This window comes from Quercus suber, unplaced genomic scaffold, assembly GCF_002906115.3.
Source record: "Quercus suber isolate HL8 unplaced genomic scaffold, Cork oak 2.0 scaffold_561, whole genome shotgun sequence".
Taxonomy (NCBI): Eukaryota; Viridiplantae; Streptophyta; class Magnoliopsida; order Fagales; family Fagaceae; genus Quercus; species Quercus suber.
Genome location: NW_027070006.1, coordinates 39072 through 55555, shown reverse-complemented (window position 1 = coordinate 55555; position 16484 = coordinate 39072). Strand labels below are relative to the sequence as shown.

Sequence of the window (16484 nt, the reverse complement as noted above, 5' to 3'; positions counted from 1 at the left end):
ACCTTTATCATTTTCCTAATGCATAATGTTCTCATTGAGGCCTTATTGTCACGGTTAAGAGGACTATCTCTACATAAAAGTGACCTGTTAACAACATATATGCCACCACCAAGTGCAAAATTTTCAAGGCTTTACATAATGTAAGCCTTTAAGTTCATTGAATTTGATAGTTTCCCAAAAGATTCTAAGTGCAATTAATTTCAGTAGTAGCACGTAAAATGTATTAAAGAATCGATGTTTACAAAAGCATCTAGCAGACACTTAAAAAAATGATATTTTCATGAAATAGATTTTAGAATAGATAATTTGATGTGGATATTTTTGAAAAATTGTTATGTAAAATAGAAAAAAAAAAAGGTAAGTTTTATGTTAAAATAAACAAATATTTTTACACAAACAATGCATGAATGCAATATACATACACATAATATCAACTTTTTTCGCAAGTTATCCAAGTACAAATTATGATTGATATGTTGAAACTCTCTGGAAAAAAAAAAAAAAATTATGATTGGTATCCTTCTAGACGTATCACTTATATCATGTTTATTGTACATCAATTATTACATTTCACTACAACTTAAGAAAAAGAAATGTGTCTGGCCAAGATACTAGGTCGTAAGACTCTCTTGCCTAGAACAGCTGGTCATGCATAATCCCCTGCACACGTACTATTCTACATATGCATTGCCCTTGTCATAAAACAAGTTTCAGCACAGATCATTAAGAACTGACTTAATTAATAACATCATCATTAAATAAGAAAACTTTCTGCAGTACCAACTATATGATAGTTGGCTCAGAGCTCAGAGCTTCTTAATAAGAAGATTGACACCATGTTCTGGCTCAATAAGCAAGCACAATGCCGGGGAGTGCCTGTATTTGGGTGACAAGGAAAAGGAGAAGTTGGACACAATCAAAGCTAGAAGAATTTTGAGCTCTGCCATGGCAAAGTGTTGCCCCGCACAGATGCGAGGTCCAACTCCAAATGGCATGTACACGTAAGGAAGCTTGCATGCACCACTGACTCCATTGGCAAACCTTTCGGGGTTGAAGATGTTGGCATCGGGTCCCCAAATATCAGGGTCTTGGTGTAAGGATACCATCAAGGTCCACACATTTACACCTTTAGGTACGTTTATGTCTCCGAATTTCATGTCTCGAAATGCCTCCCTTGACACCACTGGCACTGGAGGGTAAAGTCGCAATGATTCGTGGATTACCATAGTCAACTGTCAAATCCATTAAACCAAGCAAAGATTGGTGAGTAGTTGACAAAATGTTGGGTGGATCTTAACATCTCCTAGTATTTCCTAACGGAAACATCTAAAGTTCATCTTGCGAACTGTGTGCGCGCATATATATATATATACACACTTACGATGTGGGAAAAAAAAATAGTGAAAATTGTCTTTTACATTATTCACAGAAATCAATATATACACTTACTGTCTTCATCTTGCGAACCATGTCAGCGTCAGGCATCTGGTCCGCACAAATTTCAAGGACTTCAGTACGAACTCGTTGTTGCCACTCTGGATTTGAGGCCAACAGCATCAAGGTCCATGTTGCAGACACTGCAGTTGTCTCATACCCAGCTAAGTATATGTTCTTGCAATTGTCAACAATGAAGCGATCAGTTTCATCTTGACCAAAATCAGTATTGGTTGCACCTTCAATTATCATTTGCAGCAAATCATTCTGTGATGCTCCCTCCTTTCTTTCCTTCACTACCTTCATAATCAAAGAGTGGACCTCTTTTTCTAGCCTCCATGTTTCTAGCGTCAGGCATCTGGTCCGCACAAATTTCAAGGACTTCAGTACGAACTCGTTGTTGCCACTCTGGATTTGAGGCCAACAGCATCAAGGTCCATGTTGCAGACACTGCAGTTGTCTCATACCCAGCTAAGTATATGTTCTTGCAATTGTCAACAATGAAGCGATCAGTTTCATCTTGACCAAAATCAGTATTGGTTGCACCTTCAATTATCATTTGCAGCAAATCATTCTGTGATGCTCCCTCCTTTCTTTCCTTCACTACCTTCATAATCAAAGAGTGGACCTCTTTTTCTAGCCTCCATGTTTCTCTTTTGCTCTTTGTTGGAAGATGTCTGAAAATTGTTACACCCACAAACGAAGGTAATTACAATGATATAAAAAATGCTTTATGTAGGGACCAAAATAAAAATCAAACCTTAGTACAGGAATGCCACTAAATAAAACTTTTTTTGACATTTGCTCTTGAAGTTCTCTAAGCTTTGAAAATATATCTTCCCCTTTGGAGTAATTGCTGCCAAAACAAGCTCTTGAGATCGCATCTCCGGAAAAGCTTCTCATATATTTATCAACATGAACATCTGCAACTCCACCCTCACTTTCAATCAGATTAGTCCATGAGTTCACTAGTGTAATTGAGGACTCCACCATTAAGCTCATCGTATCCTACAAATTGCACCAGTATCCAATCACTATATGCATTTTTACTAATCAGAAGCTGGGAATAGGACTATTATTAAGAAAATAGGTATGATCAAAACTTACATCTTGATTGAACGTATGTCGTTAAAAGTTTGTGGGGGCTTTGTTTGGAGAGATAATTGATAGAAAATCTTATCTTTTTTATTTTTTTTATTATTTTTGTGTTTGGAAAGGTTGATTCTCATACTAAAAAGATGAATAATTGATTTGAAGCATACCTTGACCTTTTCCATGTATAGTTCTGGAGCAAGGATTTTCCTTTGGTGAGCCCATGTTGCTCCATTTGAAGTCAGAATCCCATGGCCAAGTAGAGGACCTCGCTCTTTGTGTTGATAGGAAGGCTTTCCCAAGTCTAAGGAAGTGCATATGCTTATTTCCTTTACCACATCAGGATGGTTCGTGTGCAATATTTGCATGTTGCCAAGTGAGAACATGAACGTAGAACCTGTCAGAATTAGAATAACAAAAGCAGTTAAAAAAATAAATAAATGAAAAACTTTTCTGATACTTCAACTATATGAGAATTGAAACTTAAAAAATCATGTACTAAGATTGATGTTCTTAATTACCATATTGTTTTCTCCATAGGTCGAAGAATGGAAAAACTGCGGAGGAGCAATTGTGGGTTAATGCTTGCTCTCCTGGTTGAATCTTTGAGGTCGTGGATTTCTTCTTCTTCTTCATGTCATTAATGTTTCCGAGCAAAAACGAGGGTGGAGGGCCTCTGATCCCTTGCTTTCGCAGTTTTGATCTAATCCTTTCTGGCTTCAATATTAGAGCATCACAAATCTGTATTAACTTGCTACAAAAGCCAAGCAGCGCAATTGTGATCATGACCTTGAGAAGAAGCAATGACAAATCCATGGCTTTTTCTCTCTCTGGATCTATTTGTGTTGATAATGGCTTGCCTTGCTCTTATTTATATAGAGAAATACATAATACAGGAACATATAGTTAGGTATGATTTTTTAAATAATGTTTCTTATGGTTCCTAGACTTGCAAACTTGAATTTAATTATTATTAGAAAAAGATAACACATTTATGTAACATTAGTCAATACAATCACATTATTGAATTTAATTAGAGATATTTTATTTTTTTTGATACATCGATTGTTGGGATGAGGAGATTTGAACCTTAAATACTTTCATAAGAATCATTAGAATTAAGGTGCTAACAACTTGAGTTACAAGGCTCTTGATATTTAATTAGAAGCACAATTCTTAAAGAATTGTATCATAAGTGCTCAATTAATAAAGCATTTTTAAAGATGGGTTAATTATGAGTTGTAATCAAGGAAGTCAATATTGTACCGGAGGCTGTACCAATTTGGTCAGTGGTAAATATATTTCAGATATCAGTCAATACCGGTGTACCGTTTTGGAGTTACCGCTATTTTTATATAAAATCATAAGTCTATGTCTCATTGAATCTAAATGCCTAATTTATTCAATTCACCAATAATAATAATAATAATAATAATAATAATAAATGTAGTTAGATAATTAAAACAAAAAGAATAATGAATTTCAAAATAAAGTCTATAGTTGAAGTGTTGAACACGTGAGTGTGACTTTTACTGGCTACTGGTTGATGTGATAAAAGAGAGTTTGAATAGTTAAAAAGTTACATTCAAATTTTCACTATTTGATAAATCTTCACCGGTCAAACCAGTGTCAGTCCCTTAAAAAGTGTGCCAATTAGTAGTACAAAACTAATCAACTCTTGTGGGTAGGGGCGGATAAAAAAAGAGAAAGGAAGATAAAGAGAAAACTGAAAAAATGAAGAGAAGAAGAAGAAGATGAAGCTAAAAGAAGAAGAGGACGAAGGAGTAGTAGAAGCAATGTGAGGCCGAGAAGAAAAAGCAGAGAACTTTGATATCGGCGTTGTGTTGGTGATTGGATCTGTGGTAGCAAGTGACGACAAGTTTTTTTTTTTTTTAACGGCCGGTTCAGATTTACTGGCCGAAATCTGGATTTTTCTCTGATACAACCGAAATGGCTCCGGTATGGCTAGTATTTAAACCGGCACGGAATGCCAACATTTCTATATCGGCCAAGGTAATGGTACGAAAAATACCGGCCGGTACGGTATCGTCTTCCTTGATTGTAATGCATATTTAAAAAAAAAAAAAAAAATACATTTGTTAATGATTCATTAGCTTGTACACGCAAATTCATTATGGTTATGTGTGCTTTTTTGAATATTTGTGAGCAAATTAATTTCAGTTTTTGAAAAATAAATTAAAAAATTATTTAATAATGAATTTAATGCACCTTAACCACTACACTTAGTACATTTGAGGGAGAGGGAGATAGAATATTGATTAATATTTATTTATTTATTCTAACATAATGGTGAACTTCTCGTTCGCATCAACTCACTCGAGTTTTTCTTTTCTTTTCCGACTAATGGGCTAGGGGAGGAGAAAGGTGGGATTTGAATGACACATAGGGTAATTCGTTGGGTTCATTGAGTTCCATTAACTTTATGACTTATGCAATGACATTTAAGGCTTGTTTGGTATCAGACTTAAATTACAAGTTTTCGTTTCTAGTTTCCTGAAACCTGTTTTCAAAAAAACTATTCTCCAAGATCATTATTAAAATATTGTTTTTCGAAAACACCTCTAGGGTTGCTTCCTATTTGAGGAATAATTGTTAAAGTTACTTTTTATTAAAATAATAATGTTTTTCTTACCTCTCTCTCTCTCTCTCTCTCTCTCTCTCTCAATATTGAGGCCTCCTAACGACGACAGAGGGTGTTGTGGTTGCTCCATGGTAGCTTTTGTGACGAGGGTGTGATCAAATCTCTGGGTTTTAGGTTTGAGACTGGATCTTGGTGGTTAAGATTAGAACTTTGGGTTTGTGTCGAATTTGGGTAGTACCTCCGCAAATGGACCAGAGCCACCAGCAACAACATTAAAACAAAGGCTCACAATTCATGTCTTTCACTCTTTCGCGATAGGTTTAAATTTTGGGTTTGTTATGGGTTGCATAATTTTTTATTGGATGAAAATTGAGACTAGTTTTTGAATGAAAAACACATGCCAAACAAACCAAGTTGTGTTTTGGTTTGAGAAAGCACATTTTGAAAAACATTTTACAAAACACCTACAAAAATTGAAAATTGAAAATACAAAATAGTTTTAAGTTACCAAACAGGCCCTAAACTTCTTCATTTTATTTATGTATTTATTTTAGAGAATTAACTTCTTCCATTCATTCAAATTTTATTCTAAACCGCCTTTCTTCTAAACAAAATACAGAAGATTCTATGAAGGAAACCTTTCTCAAGCATTAGGCTTAGATATTAGATAATTTATTTGCAATATTGTTTTTGCATATTGATCATTAGAAGGAGAGATTGGAATTGAGGTTTGTTTACTTGTCATTTTGGCAAGGCTATAAATTACAGCAATATATACTTTTTTTTTTCTTTTTTCTTTTGTGTGATAGGAAGCAATAGATACTCTTATTTGGCCACAAAGGGGAAAAAATGCAGATGCTTATCTTTGGAAGCCATAGTTAATTACAATAGCGGTTACAAGAGGCCAAAAAAAGAAAAAAAGTTATTAATATTGTGTTATCACTAACACACAAACAAAGCTTTGATGAGTTGATTTCTATGATTTTCAGTAGGAATTAACCAAAAAGACACTTGAAGTAGACTTTTTTTTTTTTTTTTTTTTTTTTAATTCCTTGAATACCAAGTAGACTAATTCAATTACCAAAAAGACACTTGAAGTAGACTTTTTTTTTTTTTTTTTTTTTTTTAATTTTAAATTCCTTGAATACCAAGTAGCCTAATTCAATGAAATTCAGCTTGCTAGGGTTGCATTTGCACCACGACCAACCCTAGCAAGTTGAATTTCATATGGCCTTTTAGCTGTTTATTTTCTTGTTTACTACCAAAATAAAAAATAAAAAACTTGCTAGGGTTGGTAAGTTCACATCATTGTTGAATTTTTATGAGCTTTTCTAGGGTTTAATAATTTCACTCACAAACGAATTGTTGACTTTTTATGAGCTTTTCTACGGTTTAATAATTTCACTCACAAACGAAACATTTGGTAATTGGCTAGGAAGTATGAACAATATATAAATTCGGTTCGTTAAGATAATTTAATGGTTTGACTATGAGCTGTAAATGGTCTAACATCTAGGATCTGTTTGAATACTGCTTATTTTGCTGAAAACTAAAAATTTATTGCTAAAAACAAAATATTTTTTAAAAGGAAAACACTATTCATGCATTTTTCAGGTGTTGGTTGGTCCATGAATAGTGCCATGGGACCAGCAAAAAAAAAAAAAGGGCAAATGCAAAAACATCTCTAAGCAAATGCACACCTAATAAGTCACCTCACAAACTGATTTATTTCCCACTTTCTAATTTTCAATAAAAGAATGAAAACAAGAAGTGTCATATTCTATATATATGTTGTTTTTAATGGCCATGTGAAAGGAACAATGGATGATTGGTGGAGGTGATTTGAACATATTCACCCATTTAATTTGAATGCAACGATGTAGTAGAATATAATTGTATAACAATGTGTAGCACTAGCACACGCCATTCACCAAAAAAAAAAAAATTCTTAAGAAAATAACAATTATTACATGTTAATAAGTGGGGGTTTTTTTTTTTTTTTCCTTTCTTTTTAACAAATACATCAGAAACCGATTGGTGTCTTGGTCTGATAATAAAGAGCATTATCAAGAGCGGATGTCATAGGTTGAAACTCTCTTAAAAAATTAATTCATGGATTCCTTTAGGTTAAATTTTTTTTTTTAGGTTTTTAAATTTGTACTCTTCCTTGTCTTAATGTCAATAGAACTATAGATTCTATTTACCTCAATTTAAATTTTTAAAAAAAAAAAAAAAATTTGTCGTCAAACAAAGGATTCGGATTCAAACCATCATAACAAAATATAAATAGTGTCTTGGTTTAATAATAAAAAATAATTATGATGGAACGATTATCATACAATCAAATCCTGCTATATATATATATATATATTTTTAAGTCAATAAAACTTCACGTGTGAGGTTGAGAATATTATAGAAACTTGTTCAAGAATAAACAGCTCTGTACTCGCTACCTAACATAACAATAATAATAACCCATTATATAGTGCACAAGTATCTTAGATTATAACTTATAAGTATACTCATAATTTTCGCTATCTCACTCTCACAAGGTCCTTACCTCATTACTCAGCAAGTCCTCTCCTTGGTCAGATTTTGCACAAAGTCAATCTCACCAACATTTTAATTTCTAGTCAAATTACAGCGCAAAAAAGCCATCAATATTGGTTATGAGCTTTGTTTAATGCGTATTGATCGACTATGGCTCCCCAATAATTGGAGAAATTATAAAGTCCTTGAAGAGGGTAAAAATCTAGGCTAACGGATTTCTGCGGAATAGGCCTGACAGTTCCACATCCATGGGCCGATAGAGGACGGGCCCAACATGTGCGTGGTTTGTTATAGACGGATCTTGTGTGAACGAATACAACAGGGACGGATCGAGCACCCACTTGGCAGCTAGAAACCTTAGATGGGAAATACTTGCGACACACACTTAGCCACCATGGAATCCCAAGGTAAATGGAATCCTAGCACAAAGAGGATTCTGGAAGAAATGCGCATTAATGAAGATCTTCTCTATAAGGAAATGTCTTGTCCATCATGTTTAGGACTGTTCAATAGGATTCCTATATGGAAAAGACTTCTACATCAAGGAAGCGATGTCAACCTTCTACTACTATAAAAGCCCCAATACTCTCATTAATTAAGGTACGCATAATTGACCCCTCTCTAGCACTTTAGAGTTGTGAGAAGTTTTAACTTGACCTTCGGAGGGTATTTGGCCGGCACCACACCGGTGCTGTCTGTTAGGTCTTCTCTTTTGGTTGTGCAGGTATTATTTCGAGTGTGCAAGTATCATGTGGCTCATTGGTAGTTTTTTTCGGCATCATCAGTTGGTGCCGTCTGTGGGAAATTACGTCGATTGGCCATAATATCACTTGACATAGAGTTGCATGATACTCACTCGCTCAATGACGACAACCAACAACGTTCAAGGAGATGAACCGCAATCCACTGCCCTGGAGAGATAAGTCCAAACCCTCACGGTTGCAGTGGAATGTCTCACCAAACAGAATCATGATCTAGAAGAACAGTTACGCCAAAGAATGTGGGGCACGACACTCAAAAGGATGACCAAGAAGGTACCAGTGCCGAGTGAAGAGACTGAGAAGGGCTCGAAGGTAGTAACACCCCAAACAAACCAGAGTGACAAAATATGAGCCTCCCATCCCTCACGGATACGGCTTCACCACCTATTGTCGCAGAGATCCAGGCGATGAAGGAACAGATGGAAGTCATGGTGAATGCTCTTAAGGGACGAGTGTCCAGCAATCTTGATGACCTAGTCAATTGAACCGACTCACTGTTCACTACCCTCATCAATTCCTTCCCCCTACCACATAAGTTTCGCATGCCACAGATAGATAGTTACGATGGAGTCAAGGACCCTCTAGATCACCTAGAGACCTTTAAGACCTTGATGCACCTTCAAAGGGTAGCAGACGAAATCATATGTAGGGCCTTCCCTACAACACTGAAGGGCCCTGCAAAGGTATGGTTCAATCAACTGACACCGAACTCCATCAACACTTTCAAGGAGCTAAGCGCTCAGTTTACTGCACACTTTATTGGAGGACATAGGTATAAGAAGTCCACAGCATGCTTGATGAGCATTAGGCAGTGAGAGGAAGAGACGTTGAGATCTTACATAACCCGCTTCAATAAGGAAGCGCTCTCGATCGATGAAGCCGACAACAAGATACTTGTAGCGGCCTTCACGAATAGGTTGCGAAAAGGTAAGTTTTTGTTCTCTTTATACAAGAACGACTCAAAGGCCATGTCAGAAGTATTCTACAGGGCCACCAAGTACATGAATGCTGAAGATGCACTGCTGGCTCAAGAGGAAAAGCCTAGGAAAAGGGAGCGACAACAAGACATACTGCAAGACCAAGGGCGGAAGATGCCAAGAACAGGAGACCGAAGGGATGAAAGGCGCTTTAAGCCCCCGGGAGGGAGGTTTACAAGCTTCTCCATTAACTGCCCCGATAGATCAAGTCCTAATGCAAATCAAGGAGGAGGGGGCTCTAACCTTTCCCAAAAAGCTGAAGAGAGATCCCAACAAGCAATCTAGAGACCAATATTGCCGCTTCCATTGTGACCATGGTCATGACACAACCAATTGCTATGACTTGAAGCAACAGATTGAGGCCCTTATAAAACAAGGAAAATTGCAGAAGTTCGTCAACAAGGAAAGAGCGAATCCACCTCTTCAAGAACAACCCCCCTGATGGGATAATGTGCGTTTTAAACCCCTCATCGGAGACATAAGGATGATTGTAGGGGGAACAGCAACTACTGGGTTGTCCAAAAAGGCCCGGAAGACTTACCTTAGGATGGTCCAGAACGTCCAGCTGACGGGCTCCGTGCCAAAGATAGCGCGGAGAGAAAGCCCCATCATCGGGTTCTCAGAAGAAAATGCACAACGTCTTCACCACCCGTACAATTATGCGCTTGTTGTCAACATACAAGTGGGAGACTACAACATGCATCGAGTGTTGGTCGACAATGGCAGCTCGGCAGACATCCTATACTACTCAGCGTTCTAGCAAATGACGGTTGACAGAGAACAGTTGATACCGACGAATGCTCCGCTGGTTGGTTTTAGAGGAACAAGGGTATTCCCATTTGGCGCAGTCACACTTTCAGTAACAATAGGTGATTATCCTCAGCAGATCACTAAGGATGTGACATTCCTTGTGGTCGACTACTCATCTGCTTAAAATGCTATCCTCGGACGACCCACCTTAACTCATGGAAGGCGGCAATATCAACATACCACCTAATGATCAAGTTCCCTACAGATTATGGTGTCTGCGAATTACGAGGAAATCAAGTGGCCGCACGCGAATGCTACATTGTCATGCTAGAGATGGAAGATTACCAGCAGACCATGTGCATAGAAGAGCAATGAACCATAGCGGGGCCGGTTGAAGAACTAGAAGAGGTAACCCTTGATTAATCAAGACCTAAACAGACGACTAGAATAGGGACATTGGCTAGCCAGCCAATATGTTAAGCCTTCATAGCATTCCTTAGGATGAATCAAGATGTGTTCATATGGAGCCACGAGGACATGCCCAGGATTGATCCCTCAGTCATAGTTCACAAGTTGAATGTGAACCCTGCATCCTCACCTGTTCGATAGAAAAAACGGGTGTTTGCTCAGGAGTGAGACAAAGCAATAACAAAAGAGGTCAGGAAGCTACTGGAAGCAGGTTTCATTCGAGAAGTATACTACCCTGACTGGTTAGCAAACGTAGTTATGGTTAAGAAGACTAATGGGAAGTGGTGAATGTGTGTCAATTTCATGGACCTCAATAGGGCGTGCCCGAAGGATAGCTACCCACTCCCTAGGATAGATACCTTGGTAGACTCGACGATAAGACACCAGCTCCTAAGCTTCATAGATGCCTTTTTGGGCTACAATCAAATCAAGATGGAGGAGGATGATTAAGAGAAAACCTCCTTTGTCACTAGCCAAGGACTCTTTTACTACAAGGTGATGTCGTTTGGGCTCAAGAACGCGGGGGCGACATACTAGAGACTGATGAACAAAATGTTCGCGCACCAGATTGGGAAGAACGTACAAGTTTATGTTGATAACATGTTAGTGAAGAGCCTGCGCGAAGATAACCACCTAGACGACCTTCGGGAGACCTTCGACACACTTCGATCATATAACATGAAGCTGAATTCAAACAAGTGCGCGTTCGGAGTAACGGCTGGGAAATTCTTGGGCTTCATGGTATCCCAAAGAGGTATAGAGGTTAACCTAGAAAGGATATGGGCCATAATGGAGTTAGAACCACCGAGGACGGTGAAAGAGGTGCAAAGCTTGAATAGCTAAATTACAGCCCTGAATAGGTTCGTCTCAAAAGCGACGGACAAATGTCTACCCTTCTTCCGCACTCTAAGAAAATCCTTTGAGTGGACGAACGAATGCCAGAAGGCCTTTGAAGATTTGAAGAAATACCTTTCATCTCCGCCATTGCTCAACCCGTCCAAACTAGGGGAAGAACTCTACTTCTACTTAGCAATTTCGTAAGCAGCGATCAGGGCGGCCTTAGTAAGAGAAGAAGATGGATCTCAAAGATCCGTCTACTTTATAAGCTAGGTGTTCCAAAAAGCAGAAGAAAGGTACACTCAAATGGAGAAATTGGCCTTTGCACTAGTAACTGTGGAACGAAAGCTCAAGCCGTACTTCTAGGCACATACCATCATAGTCCTAACAGATCAGCCCCTAAGAAGAGCCATGATTAGACCTGAGGCTGCCGAACGGTTGGCTTTATGGGCAGTAGAGCTGAATGAATTTGATATACAGTACCGCCCATAAATTGCAATAAACGGGCAAGCTGTGGCCTACTTCATCACCAAATTTGCTCAATCGAAAGGTAAGGGGTAGAAATCACCGCCCAATGGATCATCCACATGGACGGATCTTCCAATAGATGAGCAGGAGGGGCCGGTGTGGTATTCCAAACACCGGAAGGGGATAAGATCGAGTGCATGATCTGACTAGACCTCCCCACGACCAATAACGAAGCCGAGTATGAAGCCTTAGTGGCGGGGCTAGACCTCACAAAAGTAGCAGGTGTTGAAAACGTGGTCATGCATTGTGATTCCCAGGTGGTAACAAGTCAGATTAATAGCAACTACGAGTGCAAGAATGAAAGGATGAAGAGGTATTTGGAAGAGGTGAAAATCGAATCAGCAGCCTCAAAGTCAGATTCGTTCAAATCTCAAGGGAGGAAAATGAATGTGCTGACCGTCTAGCAAAAGCGGCCTCAGCAGAATTTATGCTTGTCCCCGAACAAGTATTGTAATTTGTTCAAGTCTCCTCACTTATTGATGAAGGAACAAATGTGCAGGAAGTAGATTCCGAAAGCAATTGGACTACTCCATTGATATCCTACCTGAGAACTGGCGTGTTACCAGACGAGAAAGATACCGCTAGGAAGTTGAAGGTCNGGAATAGGCCTGACGTTCCACATCCATGGGCCAATAGAGGACGGGCCCAACATGTGCGTGGTTTGTTATAGACGGATCTTGTGTGAACGGATGCAACAGGGACGGATCGAGCACCCACTTGGCAGCTAGAAACCTTAGATGGGAAATACTTGCGACACACACTTAGCCACCATGGAATCCCAAGGTAAATGGAATCCTAGCACAAAGAGGATTCTGGAAGAAATGCGAAAAAAAAAAAAAAAAAAAAAAAAAAACACTACTCCTTTTAAGGGTCGTCATTCTTCTCTATCTCATCAACAACCACAGGCTGACAAGTTTCACCTTGGACGGTCTAAGCTTGGCCTTGAGGAGCTAACTCTCCATCACCAACTGTGACGTCAGCAAAAAGGCTTTCTATGCTGTCAGAGGCAATGGGTTGTGCGGTGGTTTGGGCTTGGTCGTCAATATTTAGCATTGAGTAAGGTAACCATTCTTAGCCTGACAGACGGCATCATCAAATCTGTTTGCATAAGAACCAACAAGCTCCTTAATAAGGGTGTCAGAGTCACGATACTCTTGCATAACAACATCCTTCGCCAAAAGGAGCCGGTCTTTAGCATCACTGACCTCCTTCTCCTTATCCTTTAAGACTTGCTTCAGCTCCTCCATCTGTCTATAAAACTCATCCCTAGATTGCTCCGCCATGACAAGCTTCTTTTCTTGGACCACCTTCCAGGCCTTCAGCTCAATCAGCTTGTCCTCCGTCGACTTGGCCATTGCACGGATATGATCCAACGCCGTCTCATGATTTAGACATCGTCCCATTAACCCCTTCATCATAACCACGGCTTGAAAAATGAGAATGAAGTAGTTTCAAACAAACAAAGAGACATGGACGGATGAAATGATGACAGGAAAATTACTTGGGTGATGCTTCAAAGCCCTGTCTCCCCTATCGCCTCCATCGAATGATTGCTTAAGTCCTCATAATCTTTAAAAGTTATGATAGACGAAAGCCTCTCCAACGCATGTTTGGGGTCTTCCCGAAGGAGGACGGGTGTCTTCTGCTGACTAGTGGACAAAGCCTTCATAAGGCCTTTACCAGCCCCATGCTTCGCTGAGGTGACTGTCTTTGCACCCTCAGCCATTAGCCCTACAACGGGCTCCAAAGGGACTTTGGGCTTCTTGGGAGGACAGTCCCCTTTGGATGGCTGCTTCCTTTTTGTGGAGGGGTTGCTTGAGCTCACCCCCTTTGGATCCACATCACTAGTCTCCTTTTTCTTAGCAGCCTGTGCCTTAATCATTGCCCTCCTCTTAGCGTCATCCATTTCTGTAGAGGTGGACAGGTGAAGTTAATTACTAAGATAAAAATTAAAACTGTTCAAACAGAATGAGGACGATGGACTTACACTAGCGAATTCTGGCATCGTATTTGATGGCTGCTGGCATTGGTTCAGGTCCATCACAATACCAATGGATGGTTTCAAGTGTGACTAGTTTGGCCCAAGTCCTTTCCTCCGGCTTGGTCTTGGCAAAAATTTTCTCAAGAAAGATGAACTCCTCAAGTTCAACTTATGGATGCCGTAAAAATGCAAAGAAGAAGACGGTTAAAAGTATTGAAGAAATTATAATAAACTGAACGGTTATATAAAGGGTTCACACACTAGGACGGGTGCATACCAGACGAAGGCAATATGCCCCAAGTCGTGTCGACGGGCATGTGTTTCGTGTCCCCTGGATGACATATCCACTCGTCACCCTCTAGGAAAAAATAACGGCTCTTCCAGTTCCTATTGGAGTCTGGGGTTTCAAATATATCCTTCAACAACGAACTCTTAGGCATAAAACTATATATCCTTCTTGATTTGTCTATTTCATTTGGACGGTAGCAGTGAAGGAATTCCCGCACCGTCAATCTCCTAGCACCATTTGACATAGCACCATACAGGACCTCCATTGCTATTAAGACCCTCCTGGCATTTAGGGATACTTGGTTGACGGACAAACCCAGGTATTTGAGAAGCTCACGGTGAAGGGAGCTCAATGGAAACCTAAGCCCTGCCTTCAACAACTGTTCATACACCCCGACACCTTCAACCCCTTCATAATAGCATTTCTCTGACTTATAGGGTAGACGGATGGGGATGTTATCTGAAATTTGGTAATTGGCCCTAAGAGTGTTGAAGCGTTTCTCCTTGATGGTGGAAGTAAAATCATTCACTATCCATTTCAGTAGCATGATGAACTCCCTAAGTCCATTGAAACCTACGATGGATTTTATTGGTTGTTCCCCGCCGTGATTAGAACCCTCCTCTGGGTCAGCCATCTTCATATCCTCATTTGTTGAGGACAGGGAAGAGGCGGACAGACTCCTCTCTTCTCTTGGACTCTCTTGGTCTTTGTGACCTGATAGGTATACTTCCTCGTAATTTGCCCTATCACGGACAATTGACTGGTTACTTGACACATTAGACATTGCCTCCATATGACGACAAAACCTAAGACTCTGACGGATCTAGAAAGGGTGAGAAGGGTATAAAGTCTAGAAAAATAACAAGAGTATAAGAGACTTGTAAGAAACATAGTACTTACCAAGTTAATGAGTGAACGGAAGAAGGGCGTTGATGACGGATATAGCAACTGGACGAAGTGGTCTTTGACAAGGATGACGGAAGCGCTCTGGCAATGTGTTTTCAGCAAAAAGTAGAGAAATGAGAAAGGAAGAGTATGATATTTATAGAGGAAGTGCATGGAAGATGAAGCGATACTTCGATCCAAGATAATATCTAGTGGAAGAGCGACACGTGTCATGCATCATAAATGGCTTCCAGACAACCTGTTAGGGGTGGGCACAGTTCACGGAATCCGTATTGAAACTGTCGAGCCACAGGCCTTTAAACTGTCATCCCCTAAACCTTGAACCGTCACCCCAAGGGTCCTTTCGCTCAAAGATGACGAACCCATGGGGTGAGGGGGCAGCTAAAGAGGGTAAAAATCTAGGCTGAAGGATCTTTGCGAAATGCGTGCGTGGTCTGTTATGGACGGATCTTGCGTGAACGGATGCAACAGGGACGGATCAAGCACCTACGTGGTAGCCAGAAACCCTAAATGGGAAATACTTGCGACACACACTTAGCCACCATGGAATCCCAAGGTAAATGGAATCCTAGCACAAAGAGGATTCCGGAAGAAACGTGCATTAATGAAGATCTTCTCTATAAGGAAATGTCTTGTCCATCACATTTGGGACTGTTCAATAGGAGTCCTATATAGAAAAAACTTCTACATCAAAGAAGAGATGTCAACTTTCTACTACTATAAAAAGTTTAAAAACCCTAATACTCTCATTAATCAAGGTACGCATAATTGACCCCTCTCTAGCACTCTAGAGTTGTGAGGAGTTCTAACTTGACCTTCGGAGGGTATTTGGCCGGCACCACACCGGTACTCTCTGTTAGGTCTTCTCTTTTGGTTGTGCAGATGTTATTTCAAGCGTACGAGTATCGTGTGGCTCATTGGTTGTTTTTTTGGACATGTGAGGTTGAGAATATAATAGAAACTTGTTCAAGAATAAACAGCCATGTACTCGCTACCTAACATAACAATAATAATAACCCATTATATAGTACACAAGTATCTTAGATTATAACTTATATGTATATTCATAATTTTCGCTATCTCACTCTCACAAGGTCCTTACCTCATTACTCAGCAAGTCCTCTCCTTGGTCAGATTTTGCACAAAGTCAATCTTACCAACTTTTTAATTTCTAGTCAAATTACAGCGCAAACAAGCCATCAATATTGGTTATGAGCTTTGTTTAATGCGTATTGATCGACTATGGCTCCCCAATAATTGGAGAAATTATAAAGTCCTCATGGTGGACAAGTGATGTGATCCACTATTC

At 39.5% G+C, this 16484-nt stretch overlaps 1 protein-coding gene across 1 annotated transcript; it reads right to left on the bottom strand.

The window, feature by feature from the left end:
- Nucleotides 1-511: 511 nt before the first annotated feature.
- LOC111988651 (cytochrome P450 714C2) lies at nt 512-3370 on the bottom strand. Its single transcript, XM_065764444.1, has 6 exons — nt 3048-3370; nt 2697-2923; nt 2195-2442; nt 1960-2111; nt 1450-1646; nt 512-1232 (listed from the first exon to the last, which is right to left on the bottom strand). The coding sequence occupies exons 1-6, from the start codon at nt 3340-3342 to the stop codon at nt 807-809; spliced, it is 1545 nt and encodes a 514-aa protein (XP_065620516.1). The 5' UTR covers nt 3343-3370; the 3' UTR covers nt 512-806.
- Between the last annotated feature and the right edge of the window lie 13114 nt (nt 3371-16484).